Source organism: Taudactylus pleione, unplaced genomic scaffold (genome assembly GCF_031769625.1).
Source record: "Taudactylus pleione unplaced genomic scaffold, aTauple2 ptg000021l, whole genome shotgun sequence".
NCBI classification, from domain to species: Eukaryota; Metazoa; Chordata; class Amphibia; order Anura; family Myobatrachidae; genus Taudactylus; species Taudactylus pleione.
In genome coordinates, this window is record NW_028284423.1 from 2,419,131 (window position 1) to 2,437,442 (window position 18,312).

At 43.6% G+C, this 18,312-nt stretch overlaps 1 protein-coding gene across 2 annotated transcripts in view; it reads right to left on the reverse strand.

The window, feature by feature from the left end:
* Positions 1-18,312, reverse strand: part of FHIP1A (FHF complex subunit HOOK interacting protein 1A) — a 312,507-nt gene that overhangs the window by 22,811 nt on the left and 271,384 nt on the right. For both annotated transcript variants that reach the window (XM_088448272.1, XM_088448280.1), the window contains 3 exons: positions 17,911-18,095; positions 6,899-7,933; positions 2,487-2,665 (listed from right to left, as the gene is read on the reverse strand). In XM_088448272.1, coding sequence (XP_088304398.1) covers positions 2,487-2,665; positions 6,899-7,933; positions 17,911-18,095 — 1,399 coding nt within the window. The remainder of the gene's footprint in view (positions 1-2,486; positions 2,666-6,898; positions 7,934-17,910; positions 18,096-18,312) is intronic.

The following is an 18,312-nucleotide window of genomic DNA, read 5'->3' on the forward strand; positions in this document are numbered from 1 at the left end:
CTGTCATTTCCCCGACGCCGGGAGACAGGCGCCCGGCATTCCGATCGAAGGGATGCCGGGCGCCGTGAGCGGATAGCCGCGGGGGGAGGAGGGTTAGGTTTAGGGCACTCGGGGGAGACTTAGGGTTAGGCAACCCCCCGGGAGGGTTAGAGTTAGACTAGGGGGAGATAGGGTTAGGGTTAGGCACCCCGGGGGGGACTTAGGGTTAGGCACCCCCCCCAGGGGACTTAGGTTTAGGCAGCGGGGAGGGGGGTTAGGGTTAGGCACTTGGGGGGGGAGGTTAGGGTTAGGCACCCCTAAGGAGGGTTAGGTTAGTTTATACTTACCTTAGCGACGATCGGGATTTCCAGCTCTGCAGGGCTTCCGCTGCCGGGAACTCTGCTTTTGTTGGCCAGGCGCTGCAGGGAATCGAACCGCCGGCCATGCCAATCGGTATTTCATACCGATTCCACTCTGCTGCCTAATTATGTTGAAAATTTCTGTTCTACAAACCTGTGTTGGATCCTTTTTTTTTTCTTCAGCCTGATGACTAATGCTAGGTGCCCACTGACCAACATAAAGGCTGTTTAATTAAACGGCCGATATATATCGTGTATGCGTTGGCCAGTGTGTACCAGCGATATGTCTGTGAACGACGTCGTTTACAGACATATTGCGTCGACTGTGCTGCACAGCCGATGCCCAATATATCTGCAGATATATTGGTGCATCGCGCTGTGTGCACGGGCCGGTGGTGATTGACAGCTCAACTGGGCAGGCGCATGTAAACATATGTTCTGCACCATCTGCAGATATATCTGCAGATCAGTCGATCTGCAGATCTCTCGGTCAGGTGTGTACCCACCTTAAGGGCGGGGTGAATTTGGACAAATAGAACTGATTTAACAGCCAACTGATGATTGGTGATGGTAAGTAAAACACTAAGGGGGCTTTGACGTTAACATATTAAGGGGGCTCTGAGGCTGGCATTTTAAGGTGACATGACAGGGCTCTGAGGCTGGCATGTGAAAGGGGCATGACAAAAGACTGTGATGCTGGCAAGAGGCTTGAGTGGGAGAGCTGAGGCTGGCATGTAAAGGGGGTAGGACAGGGAGCTATGACTGGCATATGTGTGACATATGGGGGATTTATGTGATTTTTTTCTGTCACAAATGGGTGCATCAAGTGGCATTTTGTAAGACATATAGGGGACACCATGTGTCATTTCTTATGCAACTACTAAACATTTATCATTTTCTAACGAATGCTCAACTTTTGTTTCAAATGATGAATGGTGGTGTAAAGGTGTGGTGAATCACGGTTAGTTTAGACACATAAAAGTAGATTACAACCAGTTGGATGTTGGACATGCCCGCTATAGATCATTTATATAGAATTAATTATTAATACTGTATTACATATACTATTTATATACTATATTACATATACTATCTACTCCAGGGGTGGGGAACCTTTTTTCTGCCAATGGCCATTTGTATATTTAGAATATCATTCGTGGGCCATACAAAATCATCAACTACAAAATTAGCCAGCTATATTTGGGCACTTACTCCTTTGGTGGGCTCCGGCAGCCAAGAGGAGAGGGAGGCTGTGTGTCTGTATGTCGCCAGGCAGAGTAGAGGGGTAGACAGTATGGAGGGACAGTCCTGATGGTTACTGGTCAAGTGACAGGCAAGATGGAGGGGTAGCCCTGGGGTCCTCTCATCAGCACGGATGTAACCAGCCTGGCCCCGCTGATGACAGCCCTGTACGCCCACTGCACTGCCATAGCCTGCTGAGGGGGAGAATCCCACCGCTGGAGTAGTGTCACTGTGGTATGCTGAAAGAGCCACAGCCCGGCCGCCACAGTTATGGGTAATATGAAAAAAGCTCCTAGATTTATTCTATTATGAGTCCTGCCTGCGATTTCTTTGGCAGGGCCAGATCAAATAATTTTGCGGGCCTTATACTGCCCACGGGCCAGACGTTACCCACCCCTGAACTAATCCATAATGTGTACAAAATGCCCAGGGACAGTGCTAAGTTCTTCTGCTGCTCACAAAGACTTGGTCTAATGCTCTGCAGAGCAGGGAATTGGATTGTGGAATGGTGATAACATTCTGCTCAGACAGGCTGGCCTTACTGTTGCATATAATAACTGACCGATATAGTTGGCCCTGTATATGTCTAAAGTATTACAAACACAGCACTTTGTATGAGGCAGACTATAGTTTGTTAAGTGTTAATTATACCCTCATCATGGATTGACCACACTCACTCTTAAACCCCCCCTCTAGAAATCCTGTGCTTGACCTTGACTACTGTTAGTTAGACTTCAGATAACACGCACCATACTGGTTACTATAGATTACAGCTATTTGCACGGTCAATGAAATGTGTCTTTTTATGTCTTAACCGTTTTATCAGTCTGAAATAATAAATAAAATTGTCATGTACAACTCAAGGTTTATAAACCGTGCAAGAAACATCTGCTGGGTGTACAGTACCTGGTAGAGTGATCGTACACTGGGCTGGAAGACCATGTTTGTATTGAGCAGGAAGGATCGGATGAGAGGCTGAGGGTAGCTTGCAAGCTGTGTAACGATCCCAATCAACAACAAGTTTACATGCAAAGAGTTCTCGAGCATGTTCTCTAATTTTGACAAAACAACACTGATGAATGGTCCTGGTGGGGAAAATATGTTTTAAAAGTAAATAATTGCAATCTGCAAATTAAATATACAAAATTAAATACACAAAAATATGTAAATGAAAAAATTTTACTAGTGCATTAACCAAAGTATAAATATACATATTCCCACAGGTATCGAAGAGCAAATGGTGTCCTTGAAACGGGTTGGGAGATCCCGACAGGGGTGGTAAGTATGTTATCCCTACCCCTCTACCCCCCTAACCCTCCCTTAGTGGTTCCTAACCATAACCCCCCCCCTACCAGTGCCCAACCCTAACTTCCCCTCCCAGTGGTGCCTAACCCTAACCCTCTCTTCCCGCACCCTAAACCTAACTCTCCTGGGGCAGGTGCCTAACCCTAACCCCCCCACACCGGGTGGTGTCTAACCGCAACCCTCCCCGTAGCCTTACCTTAATCCTCCCTGAAGGTGCCACCCTAATCTCCCCCAGAGGGTTTCATAAACCTCACCTTCCCCCTCCGCGGCTAAGACCTAACAAGCCCCGCTTACCCTCGTTCGGGATGCCGGCTGTCGGGATTTTGGCATTGGAATAAAAGATAGGCATCAGGATTTTGACGCCTATCTTTAGTCCCGGTTTGGGCTTCCAACGTCGGGATTCTGGCGGCCGGCATTCCGGCCACCGGTTATATAACTACATCCCCCTTGAAACATGTCAGCTACTAGAAATTCATGTTGAGCCCTTACCCTATCTGTCTTTCCCACCAGTAATGTGGCAGATGGGTAAAACAGCATATATTCCAATTCAACTGAGTGGCAAGTGTATGCATGCTGCACAAAAGGATACTGTACATCGGCAGTAAGTAAATCTATTGAAATAATATATTCACAGATCTAAATATAGCATTTAGGTGCAAAGTTTACACTAAAACACAGCAACTAATTTGACACTTCATAATCTCATTTGTACACAACAGGTAAAGCTTCTACTGATTGGTTCCTATGATAGAAAGCAAATCTTTAACCTAACGTGTTTCCCCGATAATAAGACACTGTCTTATTTTTTTTTTTGTTCAAAAAAACACCATAGGGCTTATTTTCGGAGTAGGTCTTATATTAATTATCATTGACAGCAGTGCCCCTTATGCAGGCCCCCTTGTAGAAGTGCCCCTTATGCAGGCCTCCTTGTAGAAGTGCCCCTTATGCAGGGCACCCCCTTGCAGGCCCCCTTGTAAAAGTGCCCCTTATGCAGGCTCCCTTGTAGAAGTGCCTCTTATGCAGGCCTCCCCTTGCAGGCCCCCTTGTAGAAGTGCCCCTTATGCAGGCCCCCCCTTGCAGGCCCCCTTGTAGAAGTTCCCCTTATGCAGGCCCCCCTGTAGCAGTGTCCCTTATTGCAGTGCACTTACCTGACTCGCCGCCGTCCAGGATGTCGCCCTCACTTGCGCGCTGACTGGATCTAACATGATCCAGCAGGCGCGGCCGCACAGGATCCTCAGTGCGCGGGTGACGTCATGACGTCACCCGCGCACTGCATGACTGGGAACGCTGGTCTCTGCAGCATTCCCAGCTCAAAATGAGATTCAGGTAGGTCTTATTTTCAGGGTAGGGCTTAATTTGGACCGGGTTACAAAATTAAGGGTAGGGCTTATTTTCGGGGTAGGTTTTATTATCGGGGAAACACGGTAGTTACTGCTTGGTTTAGAGGGTTCCCCTGTCAAAAAAGAACACAGTTTGCAACTTTTACTTATACTTCAGTGGAAAAGAACTTTAAGCAAATCTAATAAAAAAAATTATAATTTAAATGTAAAAATGTTAAATAAATCTTTGCCATATTGTCCATTCAATGCATACAATAATTCTATGAATTTCCTATGTTTAGCTGCAGGTATCCTGACATTTATTGCAGATTTTCTACTGTGCGTAAGTAATATTATTGCATTTACCCAGACCTCAGTGTGTAGAGCTGAGCATTTACTTAACATTGTGCCGCTGTTTTAATATAGCACAATATATTGTTTGTCTTATTCTACCAGTTGGGAATATACAATGTGCTGTTTATATTAAGAGAGCACTTGGGGGGTTTCTCATTGCCCAGAAATCCATCCATAGTCAAATTTCACAATTTGTCTACAAGAGGATGACTCAATTAGCCCTGAGTCGACTCACCCCACGAGTAAGTGCACACGAGACACAATTACGGTAGCCCCGAACCCCCAAGATTTTTTTTCACAGCACCATAGGGCGCAAGTCTATGTTCAGGGCGCCATTGCAGCAGCACATTGCCAGATTTGCAGCTAATTGAATCGACAGCTAAGATTCACTTTTCTGGGCACTTGCCTGTGGCTTCAACAAAATGGAGACTAATATTGTTCTTACTTATATTTCCGCTCTAGTGTTTTTCTGTGACTTCAGAAGATAAGAAAATGCAGTAAAAATGACTTGCCTGTAATCTTCTTTAGTTTATTGGTTGCTATTTACTAGCTGTAAAATTATGTTCTATTGGAATATGAAGGGAAATATGTATTAATTTTGTAATTTTGTTAATTATAAAGTACAATATAATATTATTTATATGTTTTTCTAAATATCTATCTTCATGGAACCCTAATACTGGGTATGATCAGGCCAATATATCGTTCGAACAGCCTATGAACAATATGTCATCTAGACCATCATTCAGTGTGTACACGTAATTGGAGCTCACAGACATATTGCATCTTCTGTGCTGCACGGCAAATGCGATATATCATGCAGATATAGCTTTCACATAATCCGTGCATACACACTATTGAACGACCAAACAATATATCAGGAGCAGAATCCATTGAATATGGGAGGGCATATTTAAATGGAGTCTGATGTGCCCACATGGCATGTGGACGATTGGCAAGTGTGCGCATGAACCTTACCAATTGTTGGATTGGTCGTCTTTTCAAGGTGTCCCTCAGGAATAATTAGTACCAGTGGCGGATTTTACCTAGGGGTTGCAGGACTGCAGTCTCTAATAAAATTCACCACTCACAGTGACTGCCTTGCAGTAGCAGTGACTTTCCATTGGAAGTACTCCCTGCTTATAACAGCTAGATAGGCAGTCCCAGGGAGTAGTGTTTTCTCCCCCTGGGACTGCCAGTCCTGACTGCAATAGCAGACAGAGAGCTTCCCATGGGAAGCCACTCCCCTGCCATTCCGGCAGTCCTATCTGACTTCTAAGGGCTGCAGCTGATGCAGTCCCTAGAAGTCAGCCTGTTTTCTAGCACCGCCAGACTTAAGCCTTGCCCCCAAATCGGCCGGACTTGAGCCACGCCCCCTTGTTCACTACTAGGGCAAAGCTATGAAATTGACCAAGAATTACATAAATCCTAAGGTGAATAGGCCAGTCATACACGCCAAAACTTTATGAAAGTCACAATGAATGAATAAGGGTATGGGAAATCTGAGAATACTACGCTGTTCCTCTGCATGAGATAAACTGAGTCTAATATCTCCAAGCATCACTGTAACCTAGGCAGCTGTCTCATTTCCCTGTAATCCTTCCTCGTGTTTGTCCCTCACAAACCCGGATGAAAAAGAGTACTCTGGTCGCTGCTCTCATATATACAATGTCAATTCAGTGACCACAGTGATACGGACCCAAATAGTTTATGCATGTACAAATCAGTCATTTTTAGGCTCTCCATCAGTCTGATTGTTGATCAGACATCCAAAGGTAGACAAGAGAACCACAAGTTCAGAAAAACATAAATTACTATTTACCATTAGCAGTGCTATTTTGCAGCAGGAACCTCTCATCAACTGTCCTGGGCCAAAATGTATTTTTCATAAGATAAGGTTTATTTTAAAGTCCCTTCTTTTCTAAATACAACATAAATGTATATATAATGTGCGTGTGTGTGTATATATATATATATATATTTTTTTTTTTTTATTTCTATTTTTTTTTTTCTATAGCTCCCCCCAGTAGCTCCAGAACCTATTTTTCCAGAAAAAAGAATTCAATATTGTTTATATACCAATATCAATCTAAAAAAAATTATTCACTCAACACTGTGTTACACTTAACAAGATGAGGCCATCCTGGTTTCTAATGGGAAGAGATGGGTTGGAACATAAATTAAGGGAGGCACACAGGCATAATATAGGTCAACATAAATGCATATATAAAAGATGAAGTGTGTGTAATTTATCGAATAGACTAGCACCATGTTAATTATGTTTGAAAAGACAAAATTTAAATACATATTACGTTTTTCAACCCATATTAATGTCAATACCTGTAAATGGTGGTATTTGGGACCTGGGAGGGTAGTTAGAATAGCAGGTTGCTTCATTTGGCCCAAAGGGTGATGGCATACTTTCTACAGATGGTGTTCCTAGGGAATACTTTTCAAATGTTTCTTCATCCTCATCCACTAGAGAAACGCTCTCAGGAGCAGGGGAGCTGGACTCTTCTACTGAGGTAGTGTTAAGTCCATTTATGATCTCGTCACAATGAGCTATAAAATCCTCACTGTCTGGGCTTAATGGTTTCCTTTTAGAATCATAGTCTGCATCAGAAGAGAGGCCAAGCTCCAGTTTTGGAATATCCTTGTGATTTTGTTTAGTTAGTTTTTTTACAGCATTTTCATTGAGACTTGAATTTTTCTGATTATTTATTTCAGTTTTAATATCTTTCTGTACCTGAGAATGCTGGGTATTCAGTTTGGGAAGCTGATCCACTGTCTGCCCTTTTGGTGACACATCTTCAGTTTTAGTAACGACTGTATCAATGGAATCTTTTTCTGCACATAACCTGTAAACCATCACATCATCCTGAAAGTCAGATTCCTCAATGTATGACCCTTTAATAAACATTATTGCATTCTTTTTCATCTCTTGGATGTGCTTTGGGGGATCTGGAGGTAACACAGAATCAGGAAGCGGTTGTGGTGAACAATTTCCAGAATCTGGAGATATTCCAGTGTCGTAGCTGTCATCCCACTCAAGATCAATGAGTCTTCCTCCGTGAGATGGCATTTCAGAGGAGAACGAACCTAAATTTTGCCTACCTCTCCCTCTGAAGGTAGGAAACTCCCCTGTTCGGAAATTGCTCTCCAACAGGGCTTGGAAAGAAGTGTCTGGGTCTGGGTTCTCCCCATCATATGGGGCTGACCAGACCTTACAGTCTTCTACACATCTCAGGATGTTTTCATGAGCTTCCCAAAGGTACTCAAGGTAGCTGGCATCTACAGTTTCCATATATTCCTCAGCAGATGTGCATTCAGCTTCATGTAAACATGATGATGATGAGAACTTATGTCCACTAGCATCTGTACAAAACAATAAGATAAATACAGTAAATCATCCTGTAAGCATGCAATTTTTGTTTAAACACTACACTGGTTCGCACACGTGGTCTTGTTCTGTAGAACTAATGTCATAATTTTCTAATAAGGGCCAACTAGTAGTCCATTATAATTCACTAACTATAGAATCAATAATCTGGAAGGACTCCAGTAGCCCATACATCATTCAGGATTAGTGATCCAGTAAACATTTATTAGTTCAAAACGAATAATGCTGAATTACACAACACAACAATACCATAATAACTATAGATGAGTGGTTCGGTTTTGCTGAAGACCAAACGCACCCAAACTTTAGGGTTCCCATTCGAACAGAAGTCCCGATCATTTTGGGATTTCAAGTAGAGCAGAGTCCCGACTCAGGTCTTGTTGCTAAATTTGGAACTCGGATCTCGCATAATTTGGATTGCATTTAAGTCCTTAGTGATTTCAAGTGCTGTGAGGTGGTCGAAATTGACTGGAAATTTATGTTATTGATGTTAATAATACTATAGGAACAAAAACAGGTTCAAATTACATGGCTTTACCTGTTTTTATACATTTTTAAAGAAATCCTAACCTGAACAAACCACTTGAGGGTGGTTTTGCCAAAACCAAAACACGACGATGATTTAGAACCTAATAATCACAGGCTTAGAGGCAACCAATTTTCTTTAAGACTATGTATTGGATAGCAGGAAATGGTGGAACTTGTAGTTCCACAGCTGCTGGATATTGCATACCTCTGCTATAAATGTTGGTCATCTCTGGGTGCATTGTGCTGGTCCCCATATAAAGCTGTTAAGGGGAGGAGGTTACAGGTGAACATTTAGATATCATTCAGTCAGGTATGCAGTTTGTTGACATTCAACATGCACAATGTCAACACTGACATAGGGCCAAATGTAATAGGTAGTCTGTTTTGGTAAATTGCGAGTTTGGTGCTAAACTCGCAATTTTTTTCACAACTCTCCAATGTAATAGGGTGTCTGTTCACTAAAACTCGCATTTTTCAGAGTTACTAAAACTCTCCATTCTCAAACTCGCATCCAGATGTTTTCACATAGAAAACAATCAACTCGCCCAATGTAATAGGGTGTCTGTTTCAGACTCGCAAAAAAAAGATTACCAAAAGTCCCCAAATAATAGACCTGCTTCAGGCTAGCGAGTACATCCTGAGCAGGTCAGATTAACACAGAAACATGAACATATCCATGAGATATGTACATGTTTCTGTGTGTACTTATGTTAAATGCTATAAAAAATAAAAAAATGACGTGCACCCCCTCCCCAAAAGCATAACCAGCCCCGGGCTTTATAAAGCCTGTTTTGGTTCTAAAAATACAGGGGCCAAAATGCGTAGGGAGACCCTGTATATTAAGAACCAGCACAGGGCTTTGTTGAGCTGGTCCTGGTTCTGGAAAATCAGGGGACAAAACGAGTAGGGGTCCCCTGAAAATTCCTGAACCAGCACCGAACTCTTTCTAGCAGGGTATAATGCCACAGCCAGGGAAAACCTTTCACCGGTTTCCCCGGCCAAAGCATTATCCCTGACTGCTAGTCAGTCCAGGCCGGGGATCCCTGGAGAGTTGGGTACCCCCCCAATAAAGGGGTACCCCTCTCCAGGGCACCCCAGGCCTAGACTGATAGCCCGGGGCTATCCCCGGCACCCTAGGGCGGTGGGTGCCGGGTTGATAGTGTAAAGTGAAAGTGTAAAATTAAATTTACCATATTGTCTTTATTTGTAGAACCACAAGTACCAGCAAGCCTCCCCTGCATGCTGGTATTTGGAGAACCACAAATACCAGCATGCGGGGCATTATGGGCCCGCTGGCACTTGTAGTTCCACAACTAAAGAAATACGTAAATAAACAAACTTACATCGTGAAAATATAATTTTAATAAAACATGCATGCACACTCACACTCACACATACTCACCTAGTATTCGAAGTAATCCATAGGGGTGTACCTGAAAAAAAAATTCATACTCACCTCTCCTATGCGTAGATCACGTCCTCTTCTCCAAGTAGGCAATCCAGGGGTTAAAATAAAAAAACGAAAAAACCCGATCCATGCCGGACTGAGCAAAGGTATGTGTGTACACATACCTTTGCTCCGCGTAAATGACCGGGGCACACGTGTGCCCCGTCAGTGCAGGGGCCGCCAGCCAATCAGGGAGCATATCCGTCGGAGCAGCTCCCTGATTAGCTGAATGCGGCCAGCCTCTGTCTCCCTTAGACGTCTATGGTGAGAAATCCCCATAGCCGTCTAATGGTGGGAGCTGCTACATAGTAACCGCAAGATTAATTGATGTTAATCTTGTGGTTACATCAATGATACAATGTCGCGACATTGTATCATTGATGTAACCACAAGATTAACATCAATTAATCTTGCGGTTACTATGTAGCGGCTCTCACCATAGACGGGCTATGGGGATTTCTCACCATAGACGGCTATGGGAGACAGAGGCTGGCCGCATTCAGCTAATCAGGGAGCTGCTCCGACGGAGATGCTCCCTGATTGGCTGGCGGCCCCTGCACTGACGGGGCACACGTGTGCCCCGGTCATTTACGCGGAGCAAAGGTATGTGTACACACATACCTTTGCTCAGTCCGGCATGGATCGGGTTTTTTTCGTTTTTTTATTTCAACTCCTGGATTGCCTACTTGGAGAAGAGGATGTGATCTACGCATAGGAGAGGTGAGTATGGATTTTTTTTTCAGGTACACCCCTATGGATTACTTCGGATACTAGGTGAGTATGTGTGAGTGTGAGTGTGCATGTATGTTTTATTAAAATTATATTTTCACGGTGTAAGTTTGTTTATTTACGTATTTCTTTAGTTGTGGAACTACAAGTGCCAGCGGGCCCATAATGCCCCGCATGCTGGTATTTGTGGTTCTCCAAATACCAGCATGCAGGGGAGGCTTGCTGGTACTTGTGGTTCTACAAATAAAGACAATATGGTAAATTTAATTTTACACTTTCACTTTACACTATCAACCCGGCACCCACCGCCCTAGGGTGCCGGGGATAGCCCCGGGCTATCAGTCTAGGCCTGGGGTGCCCTGGAGAGGGGTACCCCTTTATTGGGGGGGTACCCAACTCCCCAGGGATCCCCGGCCTGGACTGACTAGCAGTCAGGGATAATGCTTTGGCCGGGGAAACCGGTGAAAGGTTTTCCCTGGCTGTGGCATTATCCCCCTGCTAGAAAGAGTTCGGTGCTGGTTCAGGAGTTTTCAGGGGACCCCTACTCGTTTTGTCCCCTGATTTTCCAGAACCAGGACCAGCTCAACAAAGCCCTGTGCTGGCTCTTAATTTACAGGGGCCCCCTATGCATTTTGGCCCCTGTATTTTTAGAACCAGAACAGGCTTTATAAAGCTCGGGGCTGGTTATGCTTTTGGGGAGGGGGTGCACGTTTTTTTTTTTTTTAACACACACAGAAGCCATCACGGATCTCACTGATCTGTGATGGCTTCTCTAAAACTCGCACCTTTTAATGCTACTCGCATTAAAAGGTGTCAGTTTACATTGTCCTAAACTCGCCTGCACTCGCAAATGCAGTAGCCTCGAGCTGAAAAGTTCGCAGGCTATTGAATTTGCGAGTTTCAGTACAAACTCGCACTTTTTAAAAGTGCGAGAAAGTGCGAGTTTGTACTGTTACTAAAACTGACTACCTATTACATTTGGCCCATAATGTCAACATTGTGAATGTTGACACACCATATTAGGGTTAGGCATCAGTTAGGGCAGTGGTTCCAACACTTTCTCAGTTCGAGGCACCTTTAGGGTCTCCATAATTTTTTCAAGGCACCCTAAGTCAAAATAATTACCGAGCAGTCACGTTTTTTTAAGCAGTTAGTTCAAAATAACGTAATAAGTATTTAAAAAAGAGAAAAAAAAGAGAAAAATGGTGCTATTCTTACCCATTGCCCCCTCCGTCTCCGTCTCTCTACCTTTGCCCCCTCCATGTCCCCCCCGCCCACTTACCATTAGTTGTGATCGTCAGCGCCGCTGTGCAGCATCAACCCTCAGATCAGACATTTACTGTCTGATCTTCCACAATGCACTGCACTGTAGGACCCCATTCAGCAACAGGAAGACTCGGGATTCACTGCCTGTTGCTTTACAGTCACAGCTCTCCTCCCACTCATTGCAACCCCCCCTGCTCTACTCTGCGAGCCAACCCCTCTCCCACCTGGCAAAATAAAAAAATTGACACAAAAAAAATACACTGGCCAGGGGCCACTGCGGCACACAGTTTGGGAACCACTGAGTTAGGGTTAGGCTAGAGTAAAAGTGAACAGGAAATCCCATTGTCGACATGCAAACATTCACATTGTGAATGTCAATTTTCTGCACATGTCGAGAGACTGAATGTCGACATTTCAGAACATGCAACATTATGCTGCCGATGTTCAGAATGTCAACAAAATATACCACACCCTTTAGTCATTATGATTAGTACACCATATATAATATAATATATTGAAGGTTGGATATTTCTTGTAGTGCTGAAAACGGGGCACGATCTCGTGACAGGGTGCATTGCCTCACAGGAAAAGCCCCCTGTTTTCATCACGTTGGAGCATGGCCAACGCTCCAGGACCTGATTCCATTCCTACTCTCCAGTGTAGAGATGCCAGGCACATGCACTCTGCATTTATTCACTGCTTGTTCTGCTAAGCAGAGCAGGGGTGAGGGGACTTCCCAACCTCCCCACCACCATCACCAAAGGACACTGTGGCCTGCGGATGGGATGGCAGGACAGTGCCCGAAAACCAGGACTGTTCCGCCAAAACCATGTGCAAACCTTATGCATGCTAGACGCTTCCTCCTATATTTCACAGCTCAAAGTAAAATAGGGAAAGCCTTTCCTGTCGCTGTTAATATCTTCTTCCATGGTAAATGCTGTCCTGACACATAGCTGATTGTATACTGAAAAGTTATTATTGCAATTGTTCTCAGTCCTGATCCTCTTAACCTTACAAAAGTTATATTGGAGTGTATACATGCTTCAGATGACAAATGGGCCAGTAGTTTAATCTGTTCTACTGAAAGGAAATATTTGCAGGGCAAGATCGTTAAAAGAAATATCAGAGAAAAGGATTGTGTTTGCTTTTCAGGGTACACAACTACAGAATAGAAAGAAGTGACACACAACACATTATTCATCTTTTTCTCACATTTGGTAGGAGTTTTGAAAATTAAACAGATTCAAACACTGATTTCCCTTTAATTCTATAGCAGAGATTACAGATGTCACTTACAGGAAATAACATTACAAATTAAGGTTAATTTTAACATGGATATTAAGGTTCAGATATAATTTTGAAGTCGACTGAATCATCTGTAAAACAAACACTAAATATGAATTTTGCGTATGCTTTATAGATTCTGTCCCTAATTTCTGATTTTACAACATGGGGATCATATCCTGCTACAGAAAAATAAACGTTTGTTGTTTTGTTTCGTTTTTTGGTTCATTTATTTGCTTGTAACCAAAAGCAAGTAGACATTACTGAGTCCAGCATAAATGAAAGGTGGTCCCCATAATGGAAATAAATGGAGTTCTTTAATGTTGTAAGATAAATTAGTAACTAGCTGTAGAAGGGGGAATCACATCAATAGATATCATCCATATACATGTTAAAATAACTAACTCCTGCCAAAATTCAAATGGGGAATATTTTAGCACCAATTAGCCCCCATATCATGGATTGCAATATATGGAATAAACTTTCCTTGTTTTTGATAAAGTGCATTGTAAAGTAGCTATATTGAATTAAACATGCTCTAGTGGTAATATGTTGCTAACAGTGAGTGCATGTAAATAAAATGTCTTGTTTGACACGGTGCGGTTATTGAATGAGTATGATCCCCAAATTTGAATCATTTAGCAGCATTATATTTGCTCTAGAATGGGCAGTTTGTGTAAGGATTGGGTTACAATTTGCAAATGAAAACACAAAAATCATATTTTTGTCCGGTATGTCAGAAATGTGAATGGCTATCAAACAAAGAATTCAGGGTCCCAACAGGTTTTGCCATGCTAAACACATCATTCCAACCTCTACTTAGTAATTTGCAGTATTTTCAAATTGTTCACTCTATTGTACTGCATGTGCATAAACCAATGTAGTGCATTGTCTCTCACTTTAATAATATATATATATATATATATATACACACACACGCGCGCGCACACATTATATATATATATATATATATATATATATCTATATATATATACATACATACACACACACACATACACATATATATAGCTATGCCCAAAAACGTTGCTGCTACCTTTGGCTATGCTTTAAGCCTGATATTTTACAAATGTAGGAGTGCCGTGCATCTTTATACCATATGCTATTGACTTCTCTGCAGTGGCGCCACTAGGGCAGGGCGAGTGGGGCATGTGCCCTGGGTGCCGTAGGACAGTTAGCACAGGGGGGGCACGCTCCCGGCCATGGTCCGTCCCGTCCTAGTTAGGTGGTGTAGCGCCGACCGCAGTGTGTGTGATCAGCGCTACACATTTACACAGGACCGGCGTTAGGCTTCCCTGCGCCCAGCACCGGTCCTGTGCTGCACAGCCGAGCCCCTTCCCTCCCCCTGGGCGCTTACCCAATAGCGCCATGAGGAGGGTGGGAGGCGGGCTCAGGCTGTGCAGTTTAACACACACATCGCCGCCTTCCGGCTCCTGCAGTGGGTAATGGGAGAGACGTCATAACGTCTCTCCCATGATGCAGAGCGCGCCACTGACGTGAGGCGGCGGCAGCAGGAGCAGTGGCCGGAGCATGGATTCAGGTAAGTGTATTTTTTTTTAACTTGTGTGTCTGCACTGGGGGGGGGGCTTTTACTGGGGGCACCATTTACTGGGGGGAACCTCTACTGGGGCTAGGGCACTACTAGGGACTACAACTTGGGGGGCTACTACTGGGGGCACTTTATCAGGAGGGGGAACCTCTACTGGGGACTACTATTGGGGAGGAAACTACTACTGGGGGCACTATGTAAGGGGCTTACTACTAGGGGCACAAGGGAAACTACTACTGGGGATGCTATATAAGGGGCTTACTACTAGGGGACCACTACTAGGGGCACTAAATAGGGAGGACCACTACAGGGGCACTGTATAAGGACACTGGATAGGGGGGGATCACTACTGGGGACCTGCATATGGGGGACCACTACTGGGGGCACTGCATGGGGGGACGACTACTGCTGGGGGCACTATATAAGGGGCGTACTACTAGGGGCACTGCACTGGGGGGACCACTACTGGGGGCACTAAATAGGGAGGACCACTACAGGGGGCACTGTATAAGGGCACTGGATAAGGGGGATCACTACTGGGGGCCTGCATAAGGGGAACCACTACTGGGGGCACTATATAAAGGGCACTGCATAGGGGGTACCACTACTGGGGGCACTGCATAGGGGGGACTACTACTGGGGGCACTATATAAAGGGCATGCATAAGGGGGTACCATTCTGGGGGCACTGCATTGGGGGGACTGCTACTGCGGGCCCTATATAAGAGGCACTGCATAAGGGGGACCACTACATGGGGCTCTGCAGAAGGGGGACCACTACTGGGGGCACTGAATAAGGGGAATTAATGAGGGGCTGCATAAGAGGGACCACAACTGGGGTCATTGCATACTGGGGGTACTGTATAAGGGTCACTACTGAGGTTAAGGTGCATATGGAAAGGAATATTCAGTGTGACGATAAAGGGGTGTGTGTCATGTTGACACACCCCATTTTTAAGTGACCACGCCCATTTTCTCGGCTTGCGGACATTGGGGGGGCTCAGTTTTTAAATTTGCCCTAGGGTCCAAATACCCCAGTTACACCACCTTCTCTGGCACCCTAAATTGATGTACCTGCTGAGCGGAGTGACCAACTACGCACCATTTTGTGAAGATGAGAAATGTGGTTTAAGTGAAAAACATTGCATCTTTCGCATCATCACAAAACCCCACAAGGTAACAACTGTGACTTGTATATCTGCTAGCTGACAAAGTGCAAAAGACAGCAAAAGAAAGACAAGTTTTCTGGCCAGGTGATACGGGAAAGGTAGAAGTCAATAAAGATGGATCTCCATTTCCCACAACAAAAATTCTGGGAGAATATCCACCTTGGAATAATTGTAGAAGCCTCCATTGTTATCTATAGACCAGAAGGAAGATACTCATCAAATAAGCCTTTACTAATCTTTTTATTGTATGCTGTCTTTCCTCAATACACTATTAGGTGCTCGCCCTTTTACATCCCTTCAATCCATTTTTCCCAATTCAACCACATTGGACTATTCAAGGTTGAGTAGTCACTTGCAGTGTTAGCAGGGAGTGCTATACCTATACATTTATCGGTATAGCATTTATATTCATATAGCGCGCGGAGAGAGAAAATCAGTGTCTCAGAGCAGCTTCACTGCTCCGTTCTGAGCAGTGACGCTAGTGCACGTGCGTGGCCTACAGGTCCCACATACGCACAAGAGCCCCAACGGCTGGCGGAAGAAGCCAGACAGGGGCGTAGGGATCCCTCGTCTGAAGATAGCGAATGCTCCTGCAGTCAAGCTCCGGAAAAATTGTATTTTCAGAGCTTGATGAATTCTGTCCACATAATAGTGTATGGGGACAGCGGGCCATTCTAGGAAAGATGTAATATCTCCTGCTTTACCTTCCTGATGAATAGCTCGATAACTTAATTTCTACAATTGCAGGTGAAAATTTTCATTTTCACCTGCTTTTGTAGAAATTAGGTGATGATGAATAGACCCCTAAGTGATGATGAATAGACCCCTAGATATGAAGAAGCACACCATTACGATAAATCTGAGGTGGGAATCCAAACCATACACGTAGACAGTGCTTTAACATAAGCTTTTTGTGGTTATAGCACTACAAACACTGAAGCTGCTGACAACAGAAAGCAATGGACATTAAAATTGATCATAACTAATATGTCAATATATTACTAACTACAGCATGGGAAACGCGCTGGAATCATTTATGAACTGCCTCGATCAGATTAAATGCACTTACATTTCCGCTAAAGTGCTTAGGTTTGCAGAGCAAGATGGACAGTTTGTTAGTTTGCGAGGAGCAGAAGTTTGCAGTGTCCTAGCAAAGGACCGAGCAGGCGCATCAGCCGGGGAAGTATCAGTGCAGAAATACATAGAATATTAAAAGGAGCATGGTCATTTTATACCCTACAGAAGGACTTACATTTTGTACCAGTTGGTGATTTTCGGGTCTCGTCCTATAATTGTAAAGGTACACACTGCACCACCATGTCACACTTTCATCAATGTAATAAATAGCTTAACAAACAAATTTCAAGGGACAAAATCTGAGATGTTTTAGATCAGTCTCTAGAAAGCTTTGTCTAGACAATGTCCCTTTAATGTTGATGAATTGACCAGTAGTAATTCTTTATTTTGTTGGCAAGACGTAGTCTCATTATTCTTATCCTGATATGTTATCCTGTCTGCAAAATCATTTGAAATCTAGCAAGGTAAATATATAAACTTGAACAGGATTCTACTGTGGCCAGGTCATATTAGGTGCAGAGTATGTAAAATATAGAGTATATATACAGCTTTATACTGATCATATACAGGTTGGTAGGCTCACTGTCCAATGATTGTGCAGACTAGAGTCCTATAGAATGATTTTATTTACTGGTCATGCGAGTGTGATAAGGATAGAGTGTTCATGTCTATATGGATATTTTACGTCACTAATGTTTCATTGCCACATAAAGCCTGCAATGCAAGTGGGTTATGTAGTGTGAAAGATTCTAATATTACCTTTATCTAGTAGGTTATTTCACATGTGGGAAATAAAGCTCATATATGCCATGCCATACTCTATACTGTCACTATTTTAAATACACATTTCTGGTTTCAATTACTGGTACACAGAGATGCTCTTTACCTTTTTGTGCAACATTTGAATATATTATGTTGTTTCTCTCCAAAGTCCTATTGTTACCAGTAAAAGCTTTAGGACAGCAGTCTGGAGTCAAGGCCAAAAATCTAGCAGCAGATGCAGAATAGCAGTCTCGTTCTTTTACAGCCCATCGCTGGCAAACCATCATGTGGGTACATGGAATCAGATACCTGCCAAAGAAAAAGTATTTGGTTCTTGTCCCAAACAAGCTCTATCTTATGTACATAGATTTCTCATTAATGCACTAGGATTCTACATACCTTTCTCTCATCTGTATTCATACATATGTTATAGGAGACCTTACTTCAAAAATTAATTTACACTTTTAAAGATTAGCACGCAGAGCCCCAACTGTGTAACATTAGAGGCATTTTAGGCAACATGAGA